Source organism: Takifugu rubripes, chromosome 3 (assembly GCF_901000725.2).
Source record: "Takifugu rubripes chromosome 3, fTakRub1.2, whole genome shotgun sequence".
Lineage (NCBI taxonomy): Eukaryota > Metazoa > Chordata > Actinopteri > Tetraodontiformes > Tetraodontidae > Takifugu > Takifugu rubripes.
In genome coordinates, this window is record NC_042287.1 from 8481569 (window position 1) to 8503044 (window position 21476).

Sequence of the window (21476 nt, forward strand, 5' to 3'; positions counted from 1 at the left end):
TGAATCATGAACTGTGACTGAATGGTCTTGGGAAAATTTTGCAGCCATTTTGTGTCCTTGTCACACAGATTATTGATCCAGTCAGAAAGAAAACAACAAGACATGAAACATACTGAGCTGCAGTGATAATTAGATTAAAAACATGGGGAAAACAGTTTAGTATCCTTTCTATCATTTTGTCCACTCTACAGTTTATACACACCAGTAAACATTATTATTCACTTAGTCTGACCAAGTTAAACTAATTTAATAAGAATTACATTATATCTTGTTAGTTATATATATTCTTTTCTAAATCCGTTTGAGTCTACGGGAGGTTAGATTTAGGGGTGTATGTCCTCTGTGCGGCCACTAGGGGGCACCGATGTTGTAGATTTAGCAGCGGGCGTGTCCGTCGCTGCCCCAGTGCACCAGTGACGGTGCATGAGTCACGAAGAAAAGACAGCAATCTACCCCAACTCAACATCCTTTATTTTTGTTCACGAGCAAGCATCAACTTCACTTCAGTTTGCCTTCCAATTGGTAGAAAAGTGAGAGCAGCTCCAACAAACACAAAGGAAGCTTCCGCTTCTGAAAACATCGTCTCCTTCCATTGAGTGAACACCTCAAAAAAAAAAGATATATATATATATATCTATATATATATATATCTGGATGACTGAAGCAGACAATCTGAGATTTAGTATTGTATCAACATTTCCACTCCAGTCTCGACCTCACAGGTGTGCGCTCCCACATGGTAAAACCGCCTCACGTCTCGGTTACAACAGTATGGCTGCAATTCAGTTTGTCAGGCAGTGGCCTCGAGTCGCCCCGCGTCCACTTGGTGCAGATCTACCCAGAAAGTGTTAAAGCCAGAGAGTTGAAGATGGGAGTCGCTGTGGATGGAGACTCGGGAGTGGGTGCGTATGTGAGTGAGATCACTGTTTATGAGTGTTTATGAGTGGTGGACATCAAGTGTTTGGATGAAATCGAGCATTTGACGGGTTCATAACTGGTGCTTTGGTGAATTTCATGCTGCCCTCAAGATCATTTTCTCAACCACTCAGGCAACAGGACACTGTTCACTTTCCACTATACACAATCGACAGTATACCCATTTACGCCGTTAAAGCAAGTTCATAATGTTTCTGTACATCTTTAAAGGTGAATTCTGTCAATGATTAGTACACTATCTATAGAAGACACAATATGGATCTACGTCCCCTACACATCAACATGGACACGTGAACATCTATGTAAAATTTCACTTGTTACGACTAACTAAAGAGAGAAAGAAAATCGCCAGCGCTGGACAAAAATTAGCATTCAACAGTTAAAAAAAACAAAAAAACAGCCACAAATCAAAGAGCACGGATGAACGTTCTTGTTAGACCTGCTAAATGATGGGCTATGATCATAAAAAGGCACTCCCATCTCAGCCGGCTCAGACCTGATCCCATCCCTCCCTCCAGTTCCTTTTTTTTTTGTCTTTTTAAAGTCCTCATGGAGTCGAGAGTGTTCCCCTACAGACATCAGGAAAAAAAAGAAGAGACAAATGTGCAACTCAAACCCTCAAAAGTGGTCTGGAAACTGTCTCCAAACAGAGCCGTGAGCGTGATTACTATTTTTAATTCAATCGCATGCAAACAATCGATGCATTTGAAGCCCCGATCATCAACTGCATCGGTTTAGTGGAGGATATTTACAGTCGCGCCCAACATCCGTGTCTGAGAGGAGATTTAGGATCAGGACTCCTTTTTTCCAATCAAATGTAGTTTCGTACGACTAAAAGGAGGGAAAGAAGTTTACCAAATGTAAACAAACATCTCAGAACATCTCTAGAGGACAGTTCAATGTACAATAAAACCCACTGCTCTACTGCTAAAAATAGTTCCTTTTTAAAATGCTTTCTTGTGCGGTTACGTTGCAAAAGGAAGCCAGTTGAAAAATGGAGCTGACAGCGGTTTTTGTTATTTCAGCCACTGAAAAATCAACCTGCCACAATGTGCGTCCACGTCCCGTCTGTCCCCTGAACCAGACTATCATCCCGGCTCCACCCAGACCGCCGCGACGCTGCTCTTTCACCAGCCTTCTGACCTCTGCGTTCTCGGGTCGGCAGCTGGGCAGTGGCGGGCAGCTGGGCGCCCACGCCCTGACGGTGCGCGAGCGTTTGTCTGACTGAACAATAAAGAAAATCCCTTCTGTTCAACAGAGCTCTGCTGGGAATGAAGCGCGCTGACGCCTGGAGCAACGGCGACGCAAAGCAGGCCGACGGGGGCGGGGGGAGACAAAATGGATGCTGCGGCGTCCCGGAAACCCTAACGATCTTAACGCAAGCGTGATGGAGCAGCTTTCGTGGAGAGTCAGCGACATGCTACAGCCTCTGTGACACAAATAATCTACATTACACACTGCGTCACTGAGGTTATGGAACCTCGTTAAGTAGGGCTTCACTAACACATTAACTAATTACATGAGTTCTATTTACAAAATATTCAAAAAAGCAATGACTTCTTACAGGTCTTCTCAAATAGCCTCATGCACTAGATGGAGAGAAGAAGAAAGGAAAGATGAGCTACTTCTTAAAAGCGTCTGTTGTGGACCGGAAGTCGACAAAGCTCAAGTCAAAGCTACAGGTGAGCTCCTGAAACCTACAAGCGATAAAAGACCGTCAGCCGAGAGAGGAGGATCTTCATCGGAATCTGAGGGGAAACACAAAGTGCAGGGTTGGCTTCCTCACACAGCTCAAACTAAAATGCAAGCCAAGTTTTCCTGGGAATCCAAATATAATAAATACAAAAATAAACAGTAAAAATCAGCAATCCGGTGATGACTACACTACACTGAGTACCACCACTAACATAACAAGAGGAAAACCTTGACCATATATAAGCTGAAGGGAATTCTTCTCTTTTTGTATTTTTTTCTTTATATCACGGCTCCATGGACATGGAACTGTGTGTGTGTGTGTGTGAGGATCTGTGTGTGTGAGCCTGGTGTTTCTGCGTGTTATTCTAGTAGGTGAGGGTGGAGTCGTCCCACTCCAGCTGCTGCTGTCTGCTGGCCCCCTGCTGGTCCTCTGGCTCGGCGCCCTCCTCATCCTCGCTGCTCTCTGACTCAGCGCTTGTAATGTCATCTTCCTCCTCTCCGTCCTCGCTCTCCTCCTCTTCCTCCTCCTCCTCCTCCTCGCTGCTGTGCTGGTCCTCGTATGTCTGCGTTAAGGACAGGGCGGAGTTTGTGAACAGATGTGTGCTGTGGCTTCATGAATATTTAACGCCAAAACTTGTTTTTTTTTAAAAATAAGACGCGCGTCTCATTGTTCACCTTCACTTCTAACAGTGTGCCGCACATCTGGGTGTCTTCACCTGCACTGATCAGACAGACTCACCCAGAACAATCCTATAACAGTGGAGTGACCTTATCACTTCACTACTGCACCACTGAATGGTGTCACAGTGAACAGAAAGGTATTACAGCAGCTGTAATACCTGCAGTGACCTTTGCTGCTTGTCCTTCCCACCTGCTCTGCCTGTCAGCTCCTCACCATCTCCAAGTTGAGATCTGTTTCCCTCAAAGTTCTCCTCTTCCATAAAACCCCCTCTTTTTCTGTCGCTCTGCTACTGTTCAGGCTGTCCTCAGCAATTGATGATGCTAATATATAATTCATCCAACAACTGAATTTAGAATTTATGATATTCTAATTAGTAAGGTGGCACTCTGTCTATGTCAGGGCTGCCAATCACCAGCTCTCACATAAAACTAGGCCAGTTTCACAGCTGCACCCAGAGAGCTTTAGCAGGATCTGTCTAGACTACCACCCGCCTTTGGTGTGGGAAATTAGCTTCTCTCTGCCGGCTTTAATAAAGTGCTTAAACGGGTCCTGGTTTTACCTCCATGGGATTGACGGTGATGGTCAGGGCCGAGTCGTCCCAGTCCATCTCGTTCTCTTTGCCGCTCTCCTGGTCCCTCATGGTGCGCTGGTGTGCGGCTCGGATGCGGAAGACCCCCAGGATGATCATGAACACCAGGAAGCTCACGCACACCACGATGACAATGGTGGCAGCACTGGGAACCACTGCAATGGAGCAGCACGCCAACCCAAAATGGTTACCTCAGCCTTTTTCAGACATTTCACTTTGAGTTTCAGTGTAACTCTACACCCAATCTTGTTTCGATGGCTTCTTAGTTTTAGGTGTCTGTGTTTAAATAGCCTCGCCTACCTCTCCTCTAACCTGCCCCACTTTCCTCTATATTAGCAGCTAAGTGCCTCTCTTGTGCAGCAGCAGGCTTACTCAGCCTGATGGCCTAAAGGATTACTGAGGAAATAAAAGGTTGTTCTCAGACCACCGGCTGTACAGATGTCACAGGCAGCACTCACAAGTAATCCCTTAACTTGTGCCATTAAAAAATTAAACGGACAAACACCCCATATTTTATACATGACCCAGTTGGAGATGAAATGCCTGTAATCCCTCTTTAGTGGTGCTTAGTTTATGGTAGGTGGTCAAATGTTCTGTGGTAAACTGTACTGTATACTTGGAATCTGGGGTCCACAGGGTCAGCTTTTGTTCATGACCTCCTGTTTAACACACCTGAGGCCTGGTGAGCATTGACCAGGTTGTGACCAGACAGGTCCACAGAGGCGTGGTGCACAGGGTTAATGAAGTTGGGCTGCATCATGGCGTTGTTGGCGTGCTCCACAGGATTGGCCGTGTGAATAACATTCACCTACAGAAAAAGAGAGTTAAAAAAGAATGACATGGCCTTGTGTGTCATTCAGGCTCTCTCTTGGGTGTCTTGTTATGCAGCCGTTGTTAGATATCAGATGTCTTACCTCCACCTTGAAATCATTGCTGACATATCGACCGTTGAGCTCCGAGCAGACCAGTTTGAATTTCCTGTCAAACAGAGCCTCTGTGTGCCAGTTTTTGTAACGGATAAGATGCAGGAGCTGCTCATAGTTGGCCATGGAGTTCACCCCTAGGACATACAAAGAGGGGCTTGTTGTTGGAAATAACAGAAAATGCAAGCTTGTACTGTAACGTTACATCATTTATGTTCTGAGAAAAGTAGCTTTTCTACAAATGTGTCAGTCTTTCATCATCAACAACAGCTCAGGGGTCTGTACCGGTGATGACCAGGCCCAGGTTAGAGGAGCCCATCACCAGGCCACGCTGTTGCAGCTGGGACATGTCCAGCTCCAGGCTCTCGTGCTCCCCGTCCAGCTCGTCTCCCACGACCGTGACTTCACAAGTATCCAGATTGTGCATGATCTCCTCCGACACCACTGTCTCTTGGACTGAAGGCAGAACAGAGACAAAAGAACATGGACGTCCACATCTCAGCTCAAATTTGGGACTGTCTGTTGTCAAACTCGTGTCGAGTCCTTACTCAATCAACCAGCTTTTATTTTAAAAACAACAAAACAATGATTCAAGTTAATGCTACATTTTGCAGCTCCAGACCCAGTGAAAGGTCTAATTATGGTATCACCTGTTGTGATTCCTGATCTGTTGCCTGTACAACCTAGGGCGGGTAATGCTAGCTCTGGTCTCCATATGGCCTGCTATCCACCACAGGTCATCAAACCTTCCTGTATCTGTGTCAACCTCTGTGCGTGTCTATTGTCCTTCCTCACACACAAGCACAACAGATGGTGGCGTTCACAAGAATTAGTAAACAACTTATCTCTTTCCTCCCTCCCCCTCTCTCTATCCAACCCTGTCTGCTTCCAGACATAATCCTCCCTGCAACCACTTACTAAACATCTATGCAGCTATTAACTCTGCATTATCTGTGCCTACACATCCGTTCAGTGGAGAACACCGACACCTGTCTCACACTGCCTTTGGAAGCAAGGTAAATAACACAGTGGACCCATGGTGAGAGCTTAGTGACACCTAAATATTATCTGTAGTTTGCATCAGCTTACCTGTGGGGTCATCATCTGCTCCCTCAGCTACTTCAGACTCGGGGTCTGTCTCCACCTCGCGGGTGATGGTGCTCACGATGCGTAGCTCGGGGAATAGCGTCACGCCTTCCTGGCTCTCAAATTCTGCAGCGCTGCGGGCGAAGTGGTCGATGCCGCTGAGGCTGATCTTGGGCTCCTCTGGCTGCAGCACCATCACGTAGCCTTCCACGTCAGGCACGGCCACGCACGACTCGCCATTGAAACATCTGGTGGCAGACGTTAGAATGAATACCTGGGATATCTACATTTTTATAACTTTCATTTGTGTGAATATTCTGCTGCCTACTTGACAGTGGTGGAGATACGAAGGTGCCTGATGCCGGGGGTTGGAAACTGGCGCGAGTTTAGGTAAGAGATGTGCTGCATGACTTTATCGAAGGCATCGATGTCATCGCCTTCAACAGTCAGAGAGGACTGGCTGGGATTAAACTCCACCTGAGAAGAGAATTGTGACTGTGATTGCCATGACTTGGGATTCACTGTGTTATTTTTGGCCTCTAAAACCTTTTTGCTCTCCTCACCTTGACAGCTGCCGCGACCTCCTCAGGCAGCTGTACGTCCAGTCCTTCCTTACACGTATACAAGCAGTCGATCACCTTCTTGTTCTCTAGCTTGCCGGAGCGGATCATTAGCCCTGCCAGGTTTCCCCGGAAAAACTGAGCCATTCGCGCATTTCCACCTTTCCCGGCCAGACATGAGAAAGAGAACAGTAACACACATACAAGGACAAGTTAGCGCGAGTACAACCCAGAACGTTATTTGCCTGAAACATGCAGTGTCATTGTGCGAAAGCTGGTGTGGATGAGGGTCATGCACGTTAGTATGTGTGCTCTTACAAGGCCCTGAGCCCAGTAAGAGGGACGGCAGTATGAGCATGGCTTACACACACCTTAAAAACATGCAACATCCGCACTGACAAACCATTGCCTGAATGTAAATTAAACAAACCAGCAGGATACTAAAACACAGGAGTGGACCTAAAGTACAAAACTAAACAATACAACTTAACAGATGATAAAGAAGAGTAATGGATAAAAATCCTACACTGTTACTTAGTATTGCTGTGAAAATGAGCAATCCTGACTAATTACCAGGAAAAATCCGGTTCCATATCCCCACCAAACCATTATGACCCTAAAGTGACTGTAAAGTTGACCTGCAGCAGGCAGGCATAAGCATGAACAATGCTTCAAGGTCACAGTCATAAAGAGTGAGTGTGTGGGTGTGTGTGTGTGTGTTCTTTGGAATCTGATATGCAGGAGCTACTTCTTTTGGCTGAAAGGTCACGTTCTTTAAAAGACGCAGCCAAAATGCTGCAGCCAAGTCACAGTTTATTATTCAGCGTTATCTGCTTCTCCTGAAAACTCCGGCGAGGCTAGAGGTGGTGAGAAAAAGGTCACAACGGAAAAGAAAAATAAAAGCCGAAAAGAAAGCAGGCAGGAATAAAATGGCACCGGGCTCATCCAAACTTTACCATGCTTTAAAAAAAATCTGCATCCAACATGTATGAATCATTCTAGTAAACATGGTATGAAGGTGCAGTTAGCGTGGTGGGACACCGTGGACACATGAAGACATTTGAACTTTAAGGGACTCGAGCAACCTGAAGTGGGCTCAGAGACTGACTCAGTGTCATTGTCATGTCCTGAATTGTCTGTAAAGAAGAGAGTGGGGAGAGACAGGAGAGAAAGATGAAGATCCGCAGTAGAATCAGAGGTTACAATTGGGGACAACTTTATTTTGTCAAAGTTTGCTCCAAAATGTCATTTCAAAGAATGACAAGTGAAATGTTTCATCACAAAAGACAATTACTGACAGAACTGATAGGAAGAGCTGCTGAGTTTACCCTGCCAGCAGGCACCGATGGTGAGTTGAGTTTCGATTTTGGAGGCGTGCAGTGGGTAGTCCTCTGTAACCAGGAATGGCTCGAACATAGTTCCATCCACAAAGAGCGCCACGCTGGGGACCTCGACGTTCAACACGTAGTGATGCCACTCTTTGTCACATGCCTGTGAGACACAAAGAAGAAAAGTTGCTCTTAGAATCACTTCAAAGCCAACAATTGCGTCAGGTTCTGTCAGCAGTGGGGGGCTGACCTGGTCCAGTTTCCAGTGGAACTCAGCCGGTTTGTAGTTCTCAGCTTCCGACGGATCCTGGCGGAGGAGGAGGATCAGCCTGCAGTTGTGCACGTAAAGCGAGTAGTGGTGTCTGTTCATCTCTGCGGTGCAGGAAAGGAGAGGTCAGGGGTCAAACTGAAAGTACCGCACAAGCCAATCAACATCTCACAAGAGAGAACGGCATAACCATCTCAAATAACATATGTCTATAATTTATCTGGAGCAGTTCTGACTTTTATAGGATGCACACATGCGCCACATGAGTGGAGATGAAGTGTATGGGATCTTCCTGTCCACTGCACAGACACTCTGATGTAATCCTTCTTATATAAGCGGACAGAAGCTGATGAGCTATGTCGCACAGTCTGTGATGGCTGAGACTTTACTGTCAATAAGATCAAGAAGACTGTAACCAGACTCAAAATCTGAGGCTGACTACAAAAGCAAAAAGGGCAGCATGCGTTGGACGGGGGTGAAAATACAGCAGAATATGTTGTTATTACACAACCAATTCCTCTAGTCAAACTGAACCTATGATCTCACAGAGGTGTATTTTTAGATGCCATGTTGGCAGCAAGAATGAGAGTGTCAGTGAGATCCCACAGCAGGATTGTGGATATTTTCACATGCTTCCAGGGGAAGTTTAATGTGCTGAAGTAAAGTGAGAACATCAGGGTTTCGACGAAGCTTAACCAGTCCATATAGCACGTTACAGCATGTTATGGTGCACACGCGATGTGCTTTGCTAGTACGTTATTCTTGGGAGGTGATGTTACCTCTCTTATCGGAGTTGCAGAGGATGGTCTCCTTCTCATGGGCACCAGGGCCGTGTCTCATCCACACAGAGATGGTAAAGGGCTCCTTCAGGTTGGTGTTCACCATGCCCTCAGGAACCTTGATAGCCTGGGTACCGTTGAACTCAAAGACCTGGTCACTGTCGTGTCCGTTGTCTGTGGGCAGTCCGACAGTCCAGTTGGCAGAGCTGCTGGGCGCAGGCAGAAGCTCTACAGTGCCAGAACTGGCTCCTTAATTAAAAGTGGACAGAGCCAAACAATTAAGGGCGGGATGGAAGCGAACTACAGACGATCATCATCTCAATGGGACGCTTATTTACCACAGAGAGTGTGCAGAGATTTCTCAGAGTATGTGTCACGATCGCATCCTTTCCCAATATGGTTGGTTTCCAGCTCAATACTGGCCCGGATGGATGTGATCGGCTCGTCACATGTCTCCAAGTGCATGCTGGGGAAAAGGCCAAGGCTACCTGTGCCGGGCTCATATTCAATCCTCTTGCTGAATCCTAACAGATACATCAGAATGAAACGGTGACCTTCAGTACACTAACGACAACTACATCCAGTGACAGTGTGTACAGGAGGCCTTTGGCACCTTGCCAGCTGGGCTTGCAGGTGGGCTTGACGCTGATCTTGACCAGAACATCTTCAGAGGCTCGGTTCTTCCCGCAGTCATAAGCAGTCACAGTGAGCTTGTACATGCGCTCTTTGCCATAGTTTAGCTTCTCTGTGTTTTTGATGAAGCCTGAAAGAAGCAGGAAAAACAGATTAGTGAGCCCCAATAAATATATCCTCTTGCTAATATCTTAAGTCGTTGTTATTATATATTCTTTTTACATCAGTCTTGGGAATATTAACTAAGCGCTTGTACTGTGCTCTGAATGCCAAACCTGGATGACATTCCAAGGAGACCACGGCTGTCTCACAAGACTAGAGGCTGCTGTGAATTTGAACTGACTGCTGCATATTTATGCAAATCAATTCAGGATGTGATGCATGTCAATAAAATCGTGTCTCCGGCTACACATAGCCCATACCGTCTTTGTCAACCGTGAAGGGCACGTCAGGCGTGACGATCTCATAGTTGCAGATTTGGCTGAACTGGAAGGAGCAGTCGGCGTCCACGGCCTCCACTTTCAGGATGCTGTCGTACTTCTTCCCCTCGAGGACGGTGGCTTTGTAGGTTTTCTCCTTGAACACCGGCGAGTACTCGTTGATATCGTTCACCTGGATGTGAACAGTAGCCCTGATGGAGGCAAATGTCAGTTTAGTACATTGAATGTTGATCTAATGAATGACAAGCTTGTTAAGCACATGTTTGGCTTGTGGTTTGTTTGGGTTTTTTTAACTTTGCCCACTCACTTGTGAGATTTCTTCATGTTGGCGCCATCGGGACCCTCTCCACAGTCGTATGCCTGGATGGTGAACGTGTGCTCCTTCTGCAGCTCGCAGTCCATCTTGTCTTTGGCCCGGATGACTCCCTCTCCAGTGGACTTGTCCAGGACCACTGCCTCGAATGGGACATTTTGTCCGTGGATCCGGAAGCCACAAATCTCACCTAAGCAATACGTCAACAGCCAAAAGAGAATTTACTCAGAATGGCCGACACTGTTTTGTTCTATTGAAAATGGAAAAGAAAAGTCAACGGAAATGCAATAAATTCAGGTGGAAAAAAACGTCAGCCACAGGTTTTGAGGGTGCCGTTGTTGTGAGGGTGGGGGCTGTGGAGGAAAGCAAAAAGCACGGTCCTGCACTGCAGGTGAGTAGTCGGGATGATATTGGGAGAGGGTGAGGGAGTTTTAGTATCACAGAAGACATGGTGTCTCTTCAAGCCATTTCAAAATAGTGCATCCAGTCATGCAGGCAGAAACTGAAAAGATGTGGAAAGGCATTTCACAGGAGTACTTAAGATTCCAAATCAAAGGAGCGAAAACAAGCCCAAAATGTAAAAACAGAAAGAACAATATCTCAAACACCCACGTGTGTTCGTAACTGACAAATCAAAAATCCCTAAGAACAAAAACCATTTAAAACGTTAAAGATATAGTCTTATAATGACACGACAAACCTGTCCTCAGCCATCAAAATCCTGAAACTGAAAGGAAAAATTCCTTTTTCACCACCTCAAAAAGTAGATCTCTGAACTAAAGAAAGTCTTCCTGTGTAATTGTGCCCCTCGCCCAAGCTACGGCAAAAAAAACATTCCACGGAAAATGAAATCATAGTGAACAGTATTAGAACAAATTAAAACGCACTGGATGAGAACTGGGGTTAGAAATATCAACTTGCTTGACATCCACATTAAAACGACAACCGCAGCCATGCTAATGGAGACTGAACGGATCCACTGAGGCAGAGATGCAACAACAGAAATTTTGAGCAGAGAGAGTTTGCATTAGTTAACAATCTCAGCAGCTTTCAGTTACAGGTGTCAAAAGACCACAGGAGTCCGTCTTTTTGATCAAATATCAATTCTAGAGCCAGATTTTACTCCACGAGAGACAATCTTATTTCAATTTGGATTAGACTTGGCCGTTTTAGTCATGCTAATGTAACAATTTTAAACTGAGGGAGCAACTTTGAGCGACTGAAAACTCCTGTTTTCAACAGCTTTTTCCAGGTGGCAGCTGAAAAAACTGTTAGGTCTGCAAACTGCAATGGATGTCACATGCACAGATATTTCTAAGTGCAGTCAGCCCCACGTCACACTTTTCATCCAGCTCTTGGAAAACACAAAACCGAGAACCAAATGGGGGAATTACAGAGCACGGCGGGAGTTTCCGTATCAACATGGGGATGCTCTCTTTGCGTTAGTGGGTTAATAGTAACAATTATGCACAAGGCAGAAGAAAGAGCCCAAGATCACCTTCTTCAGTGAGGGTCACTTCAAAACTCTCTACAGAGAAGGAAGAGAAGATAAACCCAAGTCAGTTAAAAGGAAAAGTTAGAATCCCAGAAATAGCAGAGAAAGGACAGGAGGGAAATATTAACTACCCAAAACTTCTAAATTCTTTTTTCTCCTGTCTTCTGCCAGCAAAAGCACTGAAAGAGTTTAAACATTTATGAGAAGCTGGGGGTTGTTGAAGTGTTTGCGGTTTTATTTAAGGCTCGGTTTAGAAGAAACAACTTTGGAAAATGACAGAATCTCAAATTAAAAACCACCAGAAGCCAAAACTTTTGGATCATGTCAGCATGTTTCTGGATTCTGTGCAGTGAACTTGTTTGTTCATACATCCACAGTGAGAAGTCACACAGTCTGTTTCAAAGCCCCGTCAGGCCCTCCTGCGGGCCGGATCCTATTGTCTCCATCTACTACACAATTAAAGGAGAATGTGAAGCTGTTCTGGGCCAGTCATGCAGTGGAGTCTCAGTAATGACCACTTCACACTCGGGCTTAAGCCAGGGTTCAACCATCTTCTCAGGTGCCAATATTGATCTGTATTGATCCGGCAGTATGTTGAGTCCTTTAGTGGTCATTTAATTGTTGCTAACAAATCTTATGTGCACAGAAAAATATGGCAGCAGAACAATTTTTACCAAACAGGAAATGAAATAGCATTGCTTCAACCACTTACCCTGATTCTCAACGATTAATCAAATATCCAAATGATGTAACTAAAAAACATCTAATCGCGCCTCCTTAGCCTGTGGGTTAGCTGTAGCTAAAGCTAGAGCAAAGCTCCGGTCACCCTGCTACCGTGTGAAACCCAACAGATTGCTCCCATTTATCCAGGAATGCCGTTCGGTCCGAAAGGCTGCTTCATTAAAGCAGGGAGCCCCATGCTGGAGCCAGCAGTCCCTCCATTTAATGATCATTTACTGTGAAAGGAGGTCAACATTACACAAAAAAATGCATTCTCAACCCCTCAGGAAATGTCTACTTGTTGCGGAAGTCATTTATAAAAATAACACTGCTGTAAATCACATAAGTCGGAAAAAACAAGCAAAGGAGAACCTTGAACTGAACAGTTATTATATAAGCTATTCGATGGTAACCGCGACACAAAGTCGTGAGAGGCCGTGGCTGCTGTCTGTCCATGTAAAGGCAGAACTGAGCGGCGATTGTAAAAAGACCTGTTGGCCGAGCACAAACACACACGCAGCCGCCACGATGGGAAATATTGGGACGTTATAAATCCATGGCCAATGCTGTCTCGAGTCATAAAGCCCAATAATTATGGCTCCCCTCTGGGACGAGGAAACAGAAACATGAAAGGGGATTTTGATCTGCATATCAAAAGGCCAAAAGTGGAGGATATGGTAGCCAGCTGTACACCAGTATATGAGGCAAGCCATAAAACCTAACAGGCAGTCAGTCATCAAAGCGTACGGGCGATGATTGACGGATACTTCCTCCTTTGGTGATGTCTACCAATACTGAAGCCAATAAATCCTGCTTGAGTTAACATCACATGTTTTAGGTCACGGTTGTCATTGTTCAGTGTAAAACAGTACCTTTGATATTCAACACTCCCAAAAATCCATACATTAACATTAGTTATACATTATAGCCCATAATTCCAAGGACATGTGACACTGAGATCGGATCATCGGCAGTAACAGACCCAAGTGCTGCTGCTGCCAATCTCTAGCTCACCTCAGTTTACATTGACTTGATCATTTACATGATGTTTTAGGAAGAGACTCCCTCATATACGTAGCTCGTGCACGCCCTTATGTATATCATGTACAGCCTCATATAGATCATGTGTGCTCTTATATAAGTCATGTACACCCTTAAATAGATAATGCACACCCTTATATAGATCATGTATGGCCTTTTATAGATTGCGTACGCCCTGATACAGATCATGTACGCCCTTAGATAGATTGTAAACACCCTTATATAGATCTCTAAAGATAATCTGAGAAGCAATATGAAAACACACCAGAGAGAAAAAGACTTTGTTTTAATTGTAGCGTAGTTTTAATCGCTAGATGAAGGTTGAAAGTCGATTCCTAACAAAACTTTCATTTACTAACAAGTAAATATCTATCAGAAAGATTAATTTATATAAATATGAAGAGAATGTTAAATGGAACAATCCTGAAGGAGGTGAAGCAGGGGTATGGACTATACAACCTCCCTCACCTGCGTAGCGTAGGGGAGCATCTTTGTCCAGGGCGATCAGAGGGGGGTCCAGAAGAACTTTGTCATCATTTTCTGTGATGATCCCATGGTAGGTCGTCTCGATCCAGGGTTTGTGCTTATTGACTGAAACGGAGAGAGAGATTGCAATAGAATTACAAATAACGACTGTGATGGGGGCGTCTTTGTTTGTTCCCATCCGTTTTTTCCTGCTCTTCATTATCATTGTGCTAGAAAGCTTGTTCTTACTCTATTCCTTCCATCCTAAATGAACGTTTAATGTTTAATTCTAGCATAAGCTATTAGAGGGATAAAGTCAGCTGTTTATAGCCAGTCTGCCAGGATACGTCTGAGCTGCTAACAAGACTGTGATGGAGGTGCAGACGTCCTGCAGTGACTGACATGTCTGTGCTGCTTCAGACAGCAGCGTTGATGCAGGGAGGATGTGGCGCTCATCGTAAGGCGGTATGATGGATGACGCCCTGATGCACTGATCTGGAAATGTGATGGTAAAGATGGTTGACTGTTCACACGGTGAAACAGTGGGAGAGGTCAGCAGGACCGACTCCCCGGCACATCTGTTGAACACCGAGAGGCAGAACAACAGCGGAGGTGCAGACGAGAGGACGCAAACTAGACGTGTGTATGCTAGGAAAGAGAAAAACGCCATCAAGTGTGAACTAAGAAGCTGAGAGCGTGGCTGGCGCTGCTGGAAAATGAGATCGTTGCAAGCTAAAACAATAGTAAATGCAGTTATTATTCAGAAAGTCTGCAACACTCTCGATATCTTGGTGGGTTTTTCCACCTGCAGCCAGTACAAGTACGGTACTATTTTTTAAAAGCATAATCTAATTTATTGCATGTAGGTGTTTGCTGTCTAATGCCTAATTATCAAAGATTCGTGAATCCTGATGAATATTTGCTTAAATGAAATAATATAATAATATCACACACGGCGTTTTTGCCGAGCATTTTGCACATGACGTGGCGGAGTTTAGACGGGCTGCCAGGACAGATGACAGCAATAATCTGCTTTAGCCACACAGGACGGTTATAGTTAGCCCGGTTATAAACAGCCCTCTGCAGGAAGAATGGACCTCATGGTCATTTTAGTAATGGGTTTTTTCTCCATTTGCTCACATCATTTCAAAAGATCATGGAAACAATCCACCTGCCTATGGAATCAATTTAATTCTTCCTTCTGCCATCATGTAGTTACTTAGTTAGAAAGACCAACTCAGCTCGATGCTTAAATCTATTACAAATCAAATGCTTGGGCCACTAATGAGTCTTCTCAATTAATTTTGAAATCATGACTTAAAGAGGAACTCGGCCCACAGATGGTCGCCGCTGACTGGACCCACTTACGACGCTGCAACAAAGAGGCTTGTGCTCAATCCTGTTAGGAATGAAATGAAGGTATCCACATTTAATCTTCTGATGGCATATGTTGATGCGTTTGCTAACAGGGTAACGCAACGTCCCTAAAACCAGTAAAGCCAAGTTAATGATTTAATAACAGATGCAACTAAGTAATTATCGACGCCAACACGTGCAGCGTGTTCACGCGGTTGTTTCTTTGCATTAAAAATAACTTTCACATTTTCAGATTTCACATTTTGATTTTCAAGCCCTCCGTCACTGCACATTTACTGCGTTTAATTAAGAACTTCATAAAACAACGTGATGCTGCGTAATGTCCTCTTCATCATCGAGAAGCGGGAGGAAGAATTCCCACATTTCCAATAAATCAATAAACAACGACATATACTGTAAGAGCATCGTGTTGTTCGTGACGCTGGGTGATGCTGAGGGAACCTCTGAGGGCATGTTGCGCAATAACGATGCAGCCCAACATCACGCAGCCAATGTTTTCATCGATTTAGCTCAAAGTTTAGGGTCCTTGCGTACAGCCCGGCTGCTGCATCACCTACATATACACTGAAAAGGTCAAGAACTTTTTAAACGCCATCAGTTAATTATCTAGTGATTTGTTGTTAATGCTAACGTATGCTAGCGGTGCAGAGTAGAGGTTGGGCCTGTGCACAAGAAATTATAACTTCACCACAAATTCACACGTATTTTCCATTAGCAGCTGTAGACAGCAACAGAACACATCAAAGGTTGCAGCTGAAAAGGTTCTGGTGAAGGCGGCAACCTAAATAAGCCGCGCACGGTCTGCAAAGCCGACACACTCCCATGTTTGCCTTGTCTTACAAACTGCCCGGCTTGTTGATGCACGCCACCTTCAGCACAGACTGAGGGCTGTTGAAGGAGACCTCGAAGACCCCCTTAAAGGAAATCCAAACCTCAGGGGCCCTCGCTCCACAAACACACTGCTCACACAGGAGAGTCTCTCAGTTGGCCTGCCAGGCAACAGCATTTGTTTGTCCTCTGCGCGGCCCTAACCACCCGAGAGAATGAACACACCCTCGACGAGCACAGCGCTGATCTGAAGAGGGGGCTGGGAGCCACGGAGAATGCAACTCAATCGCTGCTCTGTGTGAACGCCACAAAAGAGCCAGTGAGAGCGGAGGGCCGAGAGTGAGACTAGCAGAACTCCGCAGGCACGCTCGGGTACAACAGACCTGACGCAGGTAATGAGTTCTTTGGTTACAAGTTTCCCATTAAGCCTGAACACACCCAGGATAAACAGGTCTGCGGGTCTCCAGGAAACAAGGGGGGGGGGGGGGTGTCCAACAACCGACTGGAATTAGCATTACTCAGCATCTTTTGAACACGCGACACCAATGTGACAGATTTACAGTCCGGAGCTCATCTACATGCCGACTGCCAAGACATCACTTGTGTTGTGAGGACATCATTTCCATTTTTAGGGAATTATTGGTAATAGAGGCATGACATGAACATCAGTTCAATTCCAAATTACTTTCTGAATGTCACCTTCTCAGTGTGTTACAATATTACCCTGTGGCTCATTGTGACAAAAGGTTCTTTCCCGTGTCTGATCTGACTTTCCAGTCTTCAGTCTTCACAACTTAATATTCACAACTGAGTGACCCATTGGTGACGGTTCAGCGGCTCCATTCAGCCGTGGAAAACGCTGCTGAAAGCAAAGTCACCTCGCTCCCAAACAGGGTCGATTATTCTGGTGCTGGCTCCCACTGGCAACATCACAGCGCCACGTAGGACGGCTCAAAGATAATACTGCAATTTGCATTACTGGTCAGATTTACCGGGAGTATCCAGTGAGCGTTAATGTTTAGGCTGTGACGACCTGCCTGTGTCACCGTGGGCACTAAAGATCTGTGCTATCTGGGTTTATCTCATCTAAATGTTCAGTTGCCTCGTTACAGTAACCTTTAACCTCACTTTAATAGCTTAGGTGCTGTTGTGCCGGTCAACAAATCGCATGATGCAACTGTCTACGTGAAATATGTTGCTTACTTTATGCATTCATTCTTTCCATCATCCCTGCAGTGTTGGTGCATAACGTCTACAGCCAGTGGGAGCTGGCCAAGTCAAAGTGCTTGAAAAGCTGAGCACTTTTAGAGGATTATGTCATTCACAGATTCTTGAGGGGCTTGAGTGCCAATCCTCCAACAGTGACCGCATTGTGGAGATATGGATCCTAACGTCTGCTGCTGAAACTGTGGTTCTGGGGGAAACCGACGGAAATAGTCGACAGTCAACTCAAACAAGGTCTCTGAACAGGACAAGCAAGTCATTAAAAGTCTTTGAATAAGCAAAATCAAGAGAAATGTGATGCAGAACTGACTCTTTTGGGGTTTCTGAGCCTTTCCGATGCCATGACAGGAGCTTTGGTGGCTGCAGCAGAGGCACTTTGTATCAAATGTCTAAAATACCGTAGCACCCGCGGAAACGGCAAATGTTGTTTTAACCCCTCGGCTCCAGCGGTACAACTGACTCGTGTCGCTGGAGAATTAATAACACGCAACTGTAAATATGAATGTTGTAATATCAGAGAGGAGTTTGTGTCTGCAGCCTGCAGCTGACCTCACAAATGATTTAAAGAGTCTGCCATACACGTCCGTGCCGGGCCTGCGGGGGATACAGCCCTCCTCACAACTCATGTCCAACAGAACCTTCATCAACTTAATAAACCACAGGATTGAGTGACTCAAGTCACTTTTGGGGTGTTTGTTGCTGCAAGGGCGAACTGAAAGGATCAACGTCAAAACATGGAGAAAGGCAGCAGGTGACAGGTAAACAGGCGAGCGGCCTTTGGTTTGTAGAGATACGCCCCGTGGAGACGGTGAGTTCAGAGGCAGCAGCATCTGATAAAGGCAGGGAAATGTGCAGCTGCACTTCACAAACACGTACCTGACAACAGGATAAAGAGACAGGTTTAATGACAACCAGGAGGGGGGGGGATAAATTAATTACTCTACCAACTGGTGCATTCTTTTGTTTACTAGTGCTGGTTCACAATTCTGAATCAGTACAGGATGTGTGTTTAAGAGCAAAACCATGTGCTCAGAAATGATGAACACAACATCTTCCCTTCATCATGTAGTTAAGTTCTTTAAATGTGGTCTATACCACAGTAGTTACCACTGTTGTGCAATTCTGTCGAAGGTGGAGTTCATCAGATCTACTTTTGTCATTTTTAGATGCCATTTTTTCAGCCTGTTGCTTAGCTATATTAGGTTTAATATACCACCAGATCACAAGTCATTTCACTATGACTAACACTGAGCAGGTTGAAGCCAAACTCCAGATTATCAATTAACCCGGAGGCCACGTGCCGCAAACAGGAAGTAATGAGGTTCTCCAGTCACATGGAGCTCTTTCTATTAGATTACTTTAAGTTACACTGGTTCCATCTGATGCCAAATGCAGTTTAATGTGGTATAAACTATTCCACTTGGCAATGACATCATTCAAAATGAGGGAACAATTTCTACAGTCATCAATAGGTTTGATGTTAAGAGTCAAGAAGGGGTGTTGCATGAAGGGAAACAACACATACTGCCCTGTGACGTTGGTGGTATTTATGCTGCCAGTGAAGAAAATGCACCTGCCTCCACACACACACACACACACACACACACACACACACACACAGACACTGAAACATTAGTCTCACACTGGGGAGTCGCTGTGTGCAGTTTAACGTTATAGCACAGTCTATAAATTCATGCAATGCGGGCGTCGATGTCTGGGCAACTGTGAGGAGGGAGGTGGACCTCCCTGCAGCAAAGACATGTCCATGCACGGCGTGCAGCGGTGTCCTGCCGACACACTCAAAAAAAAGAGCTCCATTCCACTTCTTAGCTCCCATAAACAGTCTCTTAACAGCATGCCCGGGCCCACAGAGGAGCATTCTATTTAAATCTGTGATCACAACCCATGAATTTTTAATTCCGACGACAAAAGCGGGGCTTATGTGGAGGATCTGCAATGCGTAGCGAAGCGCTCCATCCTGGGGCCAACGCAACCCTGTCAAACAGAATGTGACTCGCAGACAACTTATGGCTTCAGCATATGCGATATATGCGATATGTGCGATGATAAGTATATCATTTACCAACTGGGAGAGGGGAGTAAACATAGCAGCGTCCCTTGTGTTGATCCCAAAATTCCTAAAGCGCAATAATAATATTTTTTTAAAAACAAAAAAAAACACTGACGGGTACAATGAGTACCAGACAAGGGGGAGTAAAAAGAAAATATTTTTTCCAGTAAATACATGTTTAGATCTTTAAAAAACCACCAATAACAACAACCAAGGGGGACTAAATAGAAGGTGAAGGTGACAGAAGGAGGGCGTCTTGTGGCCTCGATATTATCTTCAAAGTACCCAATTATGGTGATTTTCACTTTCGGATAAATAATATCCCACTGTTGGGCTCAACCACAGACGTTAGTGGACAGTTTCTGGTGGGTTTCTTGGCCATTAAAGCGTGTTTAGCGGCCCCGGGTGCACTTGCTGCGGGATACTTGACGACATCCATCAGTTGCGGCTCCATCCCTGAGCAGGTTGGTGAGCCCGCATCACACCCTTTCAAATTTAACCTTCAACGTCGGAAAAGGGGCCGAAAACACGGGAGAACGCTGTCGACATTTTTACACGACGAGAACCTTCCCTGACACGTTCGCACAGACAAAACACAGCGGGAAATAAATCCCAGCTTAGTTACCTTTAGCTGCTTCCACCGCACATAATAGTCCCAGCAGCAGTCCCACAGCGGAGGCACACTGTGTATTCCCTCGGAATCGCATCCCGACTTCGAGTTCAACCGCAGCAAAGGAAAACAAGGAGCCTTCTTTTTCCTCCTTCAGCCAGGCGGAGTTTCGATGTGACAATAAGAATAAAATCCAGGAGATGAGGGTCGGTTACCACGGTAGCTAAGATGGCCGTCGTCGCTCGCCACCGCCGCTCGCCTATCCGCTTCAATCGCCGCTCCTCGCAGTTTTGCAGCCCGGTGCGTTCACTTACCGTCGGACGTTTGGCGAGACTTTCCCCGGCGCGTTGGATACCAATATGGTTTTCATGAATAATGAATTACAAATTAAACCCCCCAAAAATGCTGAACATGAAATCTCAAACAACTGAATTGAATTAGCACGATAAAATATTTGCCACTGATAACATTCGGCCTCGCCTAGTTCCAACAATAAATAAAATGTGGAAGTTCCTCAGTGGAAGTCAGGTTAAACTTCAAAACCATTTCCAGTCTTACTGGGTTGCTAATGAAAAAACAGTCCAGTTAAAACAACAGTCAGGCTGGATATTCGGGGTAAACTGCAAGGTAAACACTCCGATTGTGAAATGCAGTGGGAGCCCGTAAACGCATCGTGTGACCACCGATGTCCAGTGACGTCAGTACTTATATTGTGGGAGCTCTTGCAGCCAGTTTAGCACCAAGACAGTGGGTGGGGGCCAGAATGTCTTCTGTGCTACCCAGTGGTGATCTGAGATAAACCTAAACAAAGACCTTCAGAGACCTCTATTTGGCAAGACAATTTCAGAATTAAATTATAGTCGTGTCTTTGTAAACACAGCTTGTCTCAGAACAGAGGTGTCATTTGTAGCTGCCGTCTTGTATCAAAAGGATTGGACAGATGTTTGAGGCTGAGGCTTTTGCAGGAAGCGTGACAAACCATTTTGTATGGTTTGTCATGGTTTGCGCCCGATTCTGTAATCCAGCCATGGGGATTGTAAAAACATGACAATATAGAATGTGTCTAAAAGCCACACTTGTATTTTACATTTTCACATCAGTTATCATGAATTATGCAGGAAGTAACATTGATAATTTATGGCGTACGATTAAGTCTTCCAACAGAACAACCACACCTCAAAAGGTGCAGGTACTGAATTGCAAATTGGGAGGGTGTAGCCATGAATCAGACACCTTCAGATGTGGAAAGCTTCCCCTTTTCTTGCAACACCTGTGAACATCTGATTGTTTTCAGCTCTCATGATGTTCTGTGCCATCGTTTTATGAATCCTGTCAATACATTTTTTATGCCTGCATCAGATTCCAAATTTTCTGATTTGCCTGTCCAAAAATGCAAATAGCTAACTTTGTTAA

At 45.2% G+C, this 21476-nt stretch overlaps 1 protein-coding gene across 4 annotated transcripts; it reads right to left on the reverse strand.

The window, feature by feature from the left end:
* Window positions 1–448: 448 nt before the first annotated feature.
* On the reverse strand, window positions 449–20426 carry clstn1 (calsyntenin 1). 4 transcript variants are annotated; one of them, XM_011621978.2, is made up of 19 exons: window positions 20079–20424; window positions 13957–14079; window positions 11731–11760; window positions 10227–10422; window positions 9902–10110; window positions 9460–9609; window positions 9185–9370; window positions 8847–9095; window positions 8050–8171; window positions 7800–7962; window positions 7557–7607; window positions 6475–6632; window positions 6240–6388; window positions 5915–6159; window positions 5111–5281; window positions 4817–4962; window positions 4575–4710; window positions 3873–4057; window positions 449–3194 (listed from the first exon to the last, which is right to left on the reverse strand). In XM_011621978.2, exons 1-19 carry the CDS (start codon window positions 20158–20160, stop codon window positions 2997–2999), a joined length of 2949 nt encoding a protein of 982 aa, XP_011620280.1. In that variant the 5' UTR covers window positions 20161–20424; the 3' UTR covers window positions 449–2996. The 4 variants fall into 4 exon arrangements, with proteins under 4 accessions (XP_011620280.1, XP_011620282.1, XP_011620281.1 ...); XM_011621980.2 differs by lacking the exon at window positions 7557–7607 and having other exon boundaries at window positions 20079–20426; XM_011621979.2 differs by lacking the exon at window positions 11731–11760 and having other exon boundaries at window positions 20079–20422.
* Between the last annotated feature and the right edge of the window lie 1050 nt (window positions 20427–21476).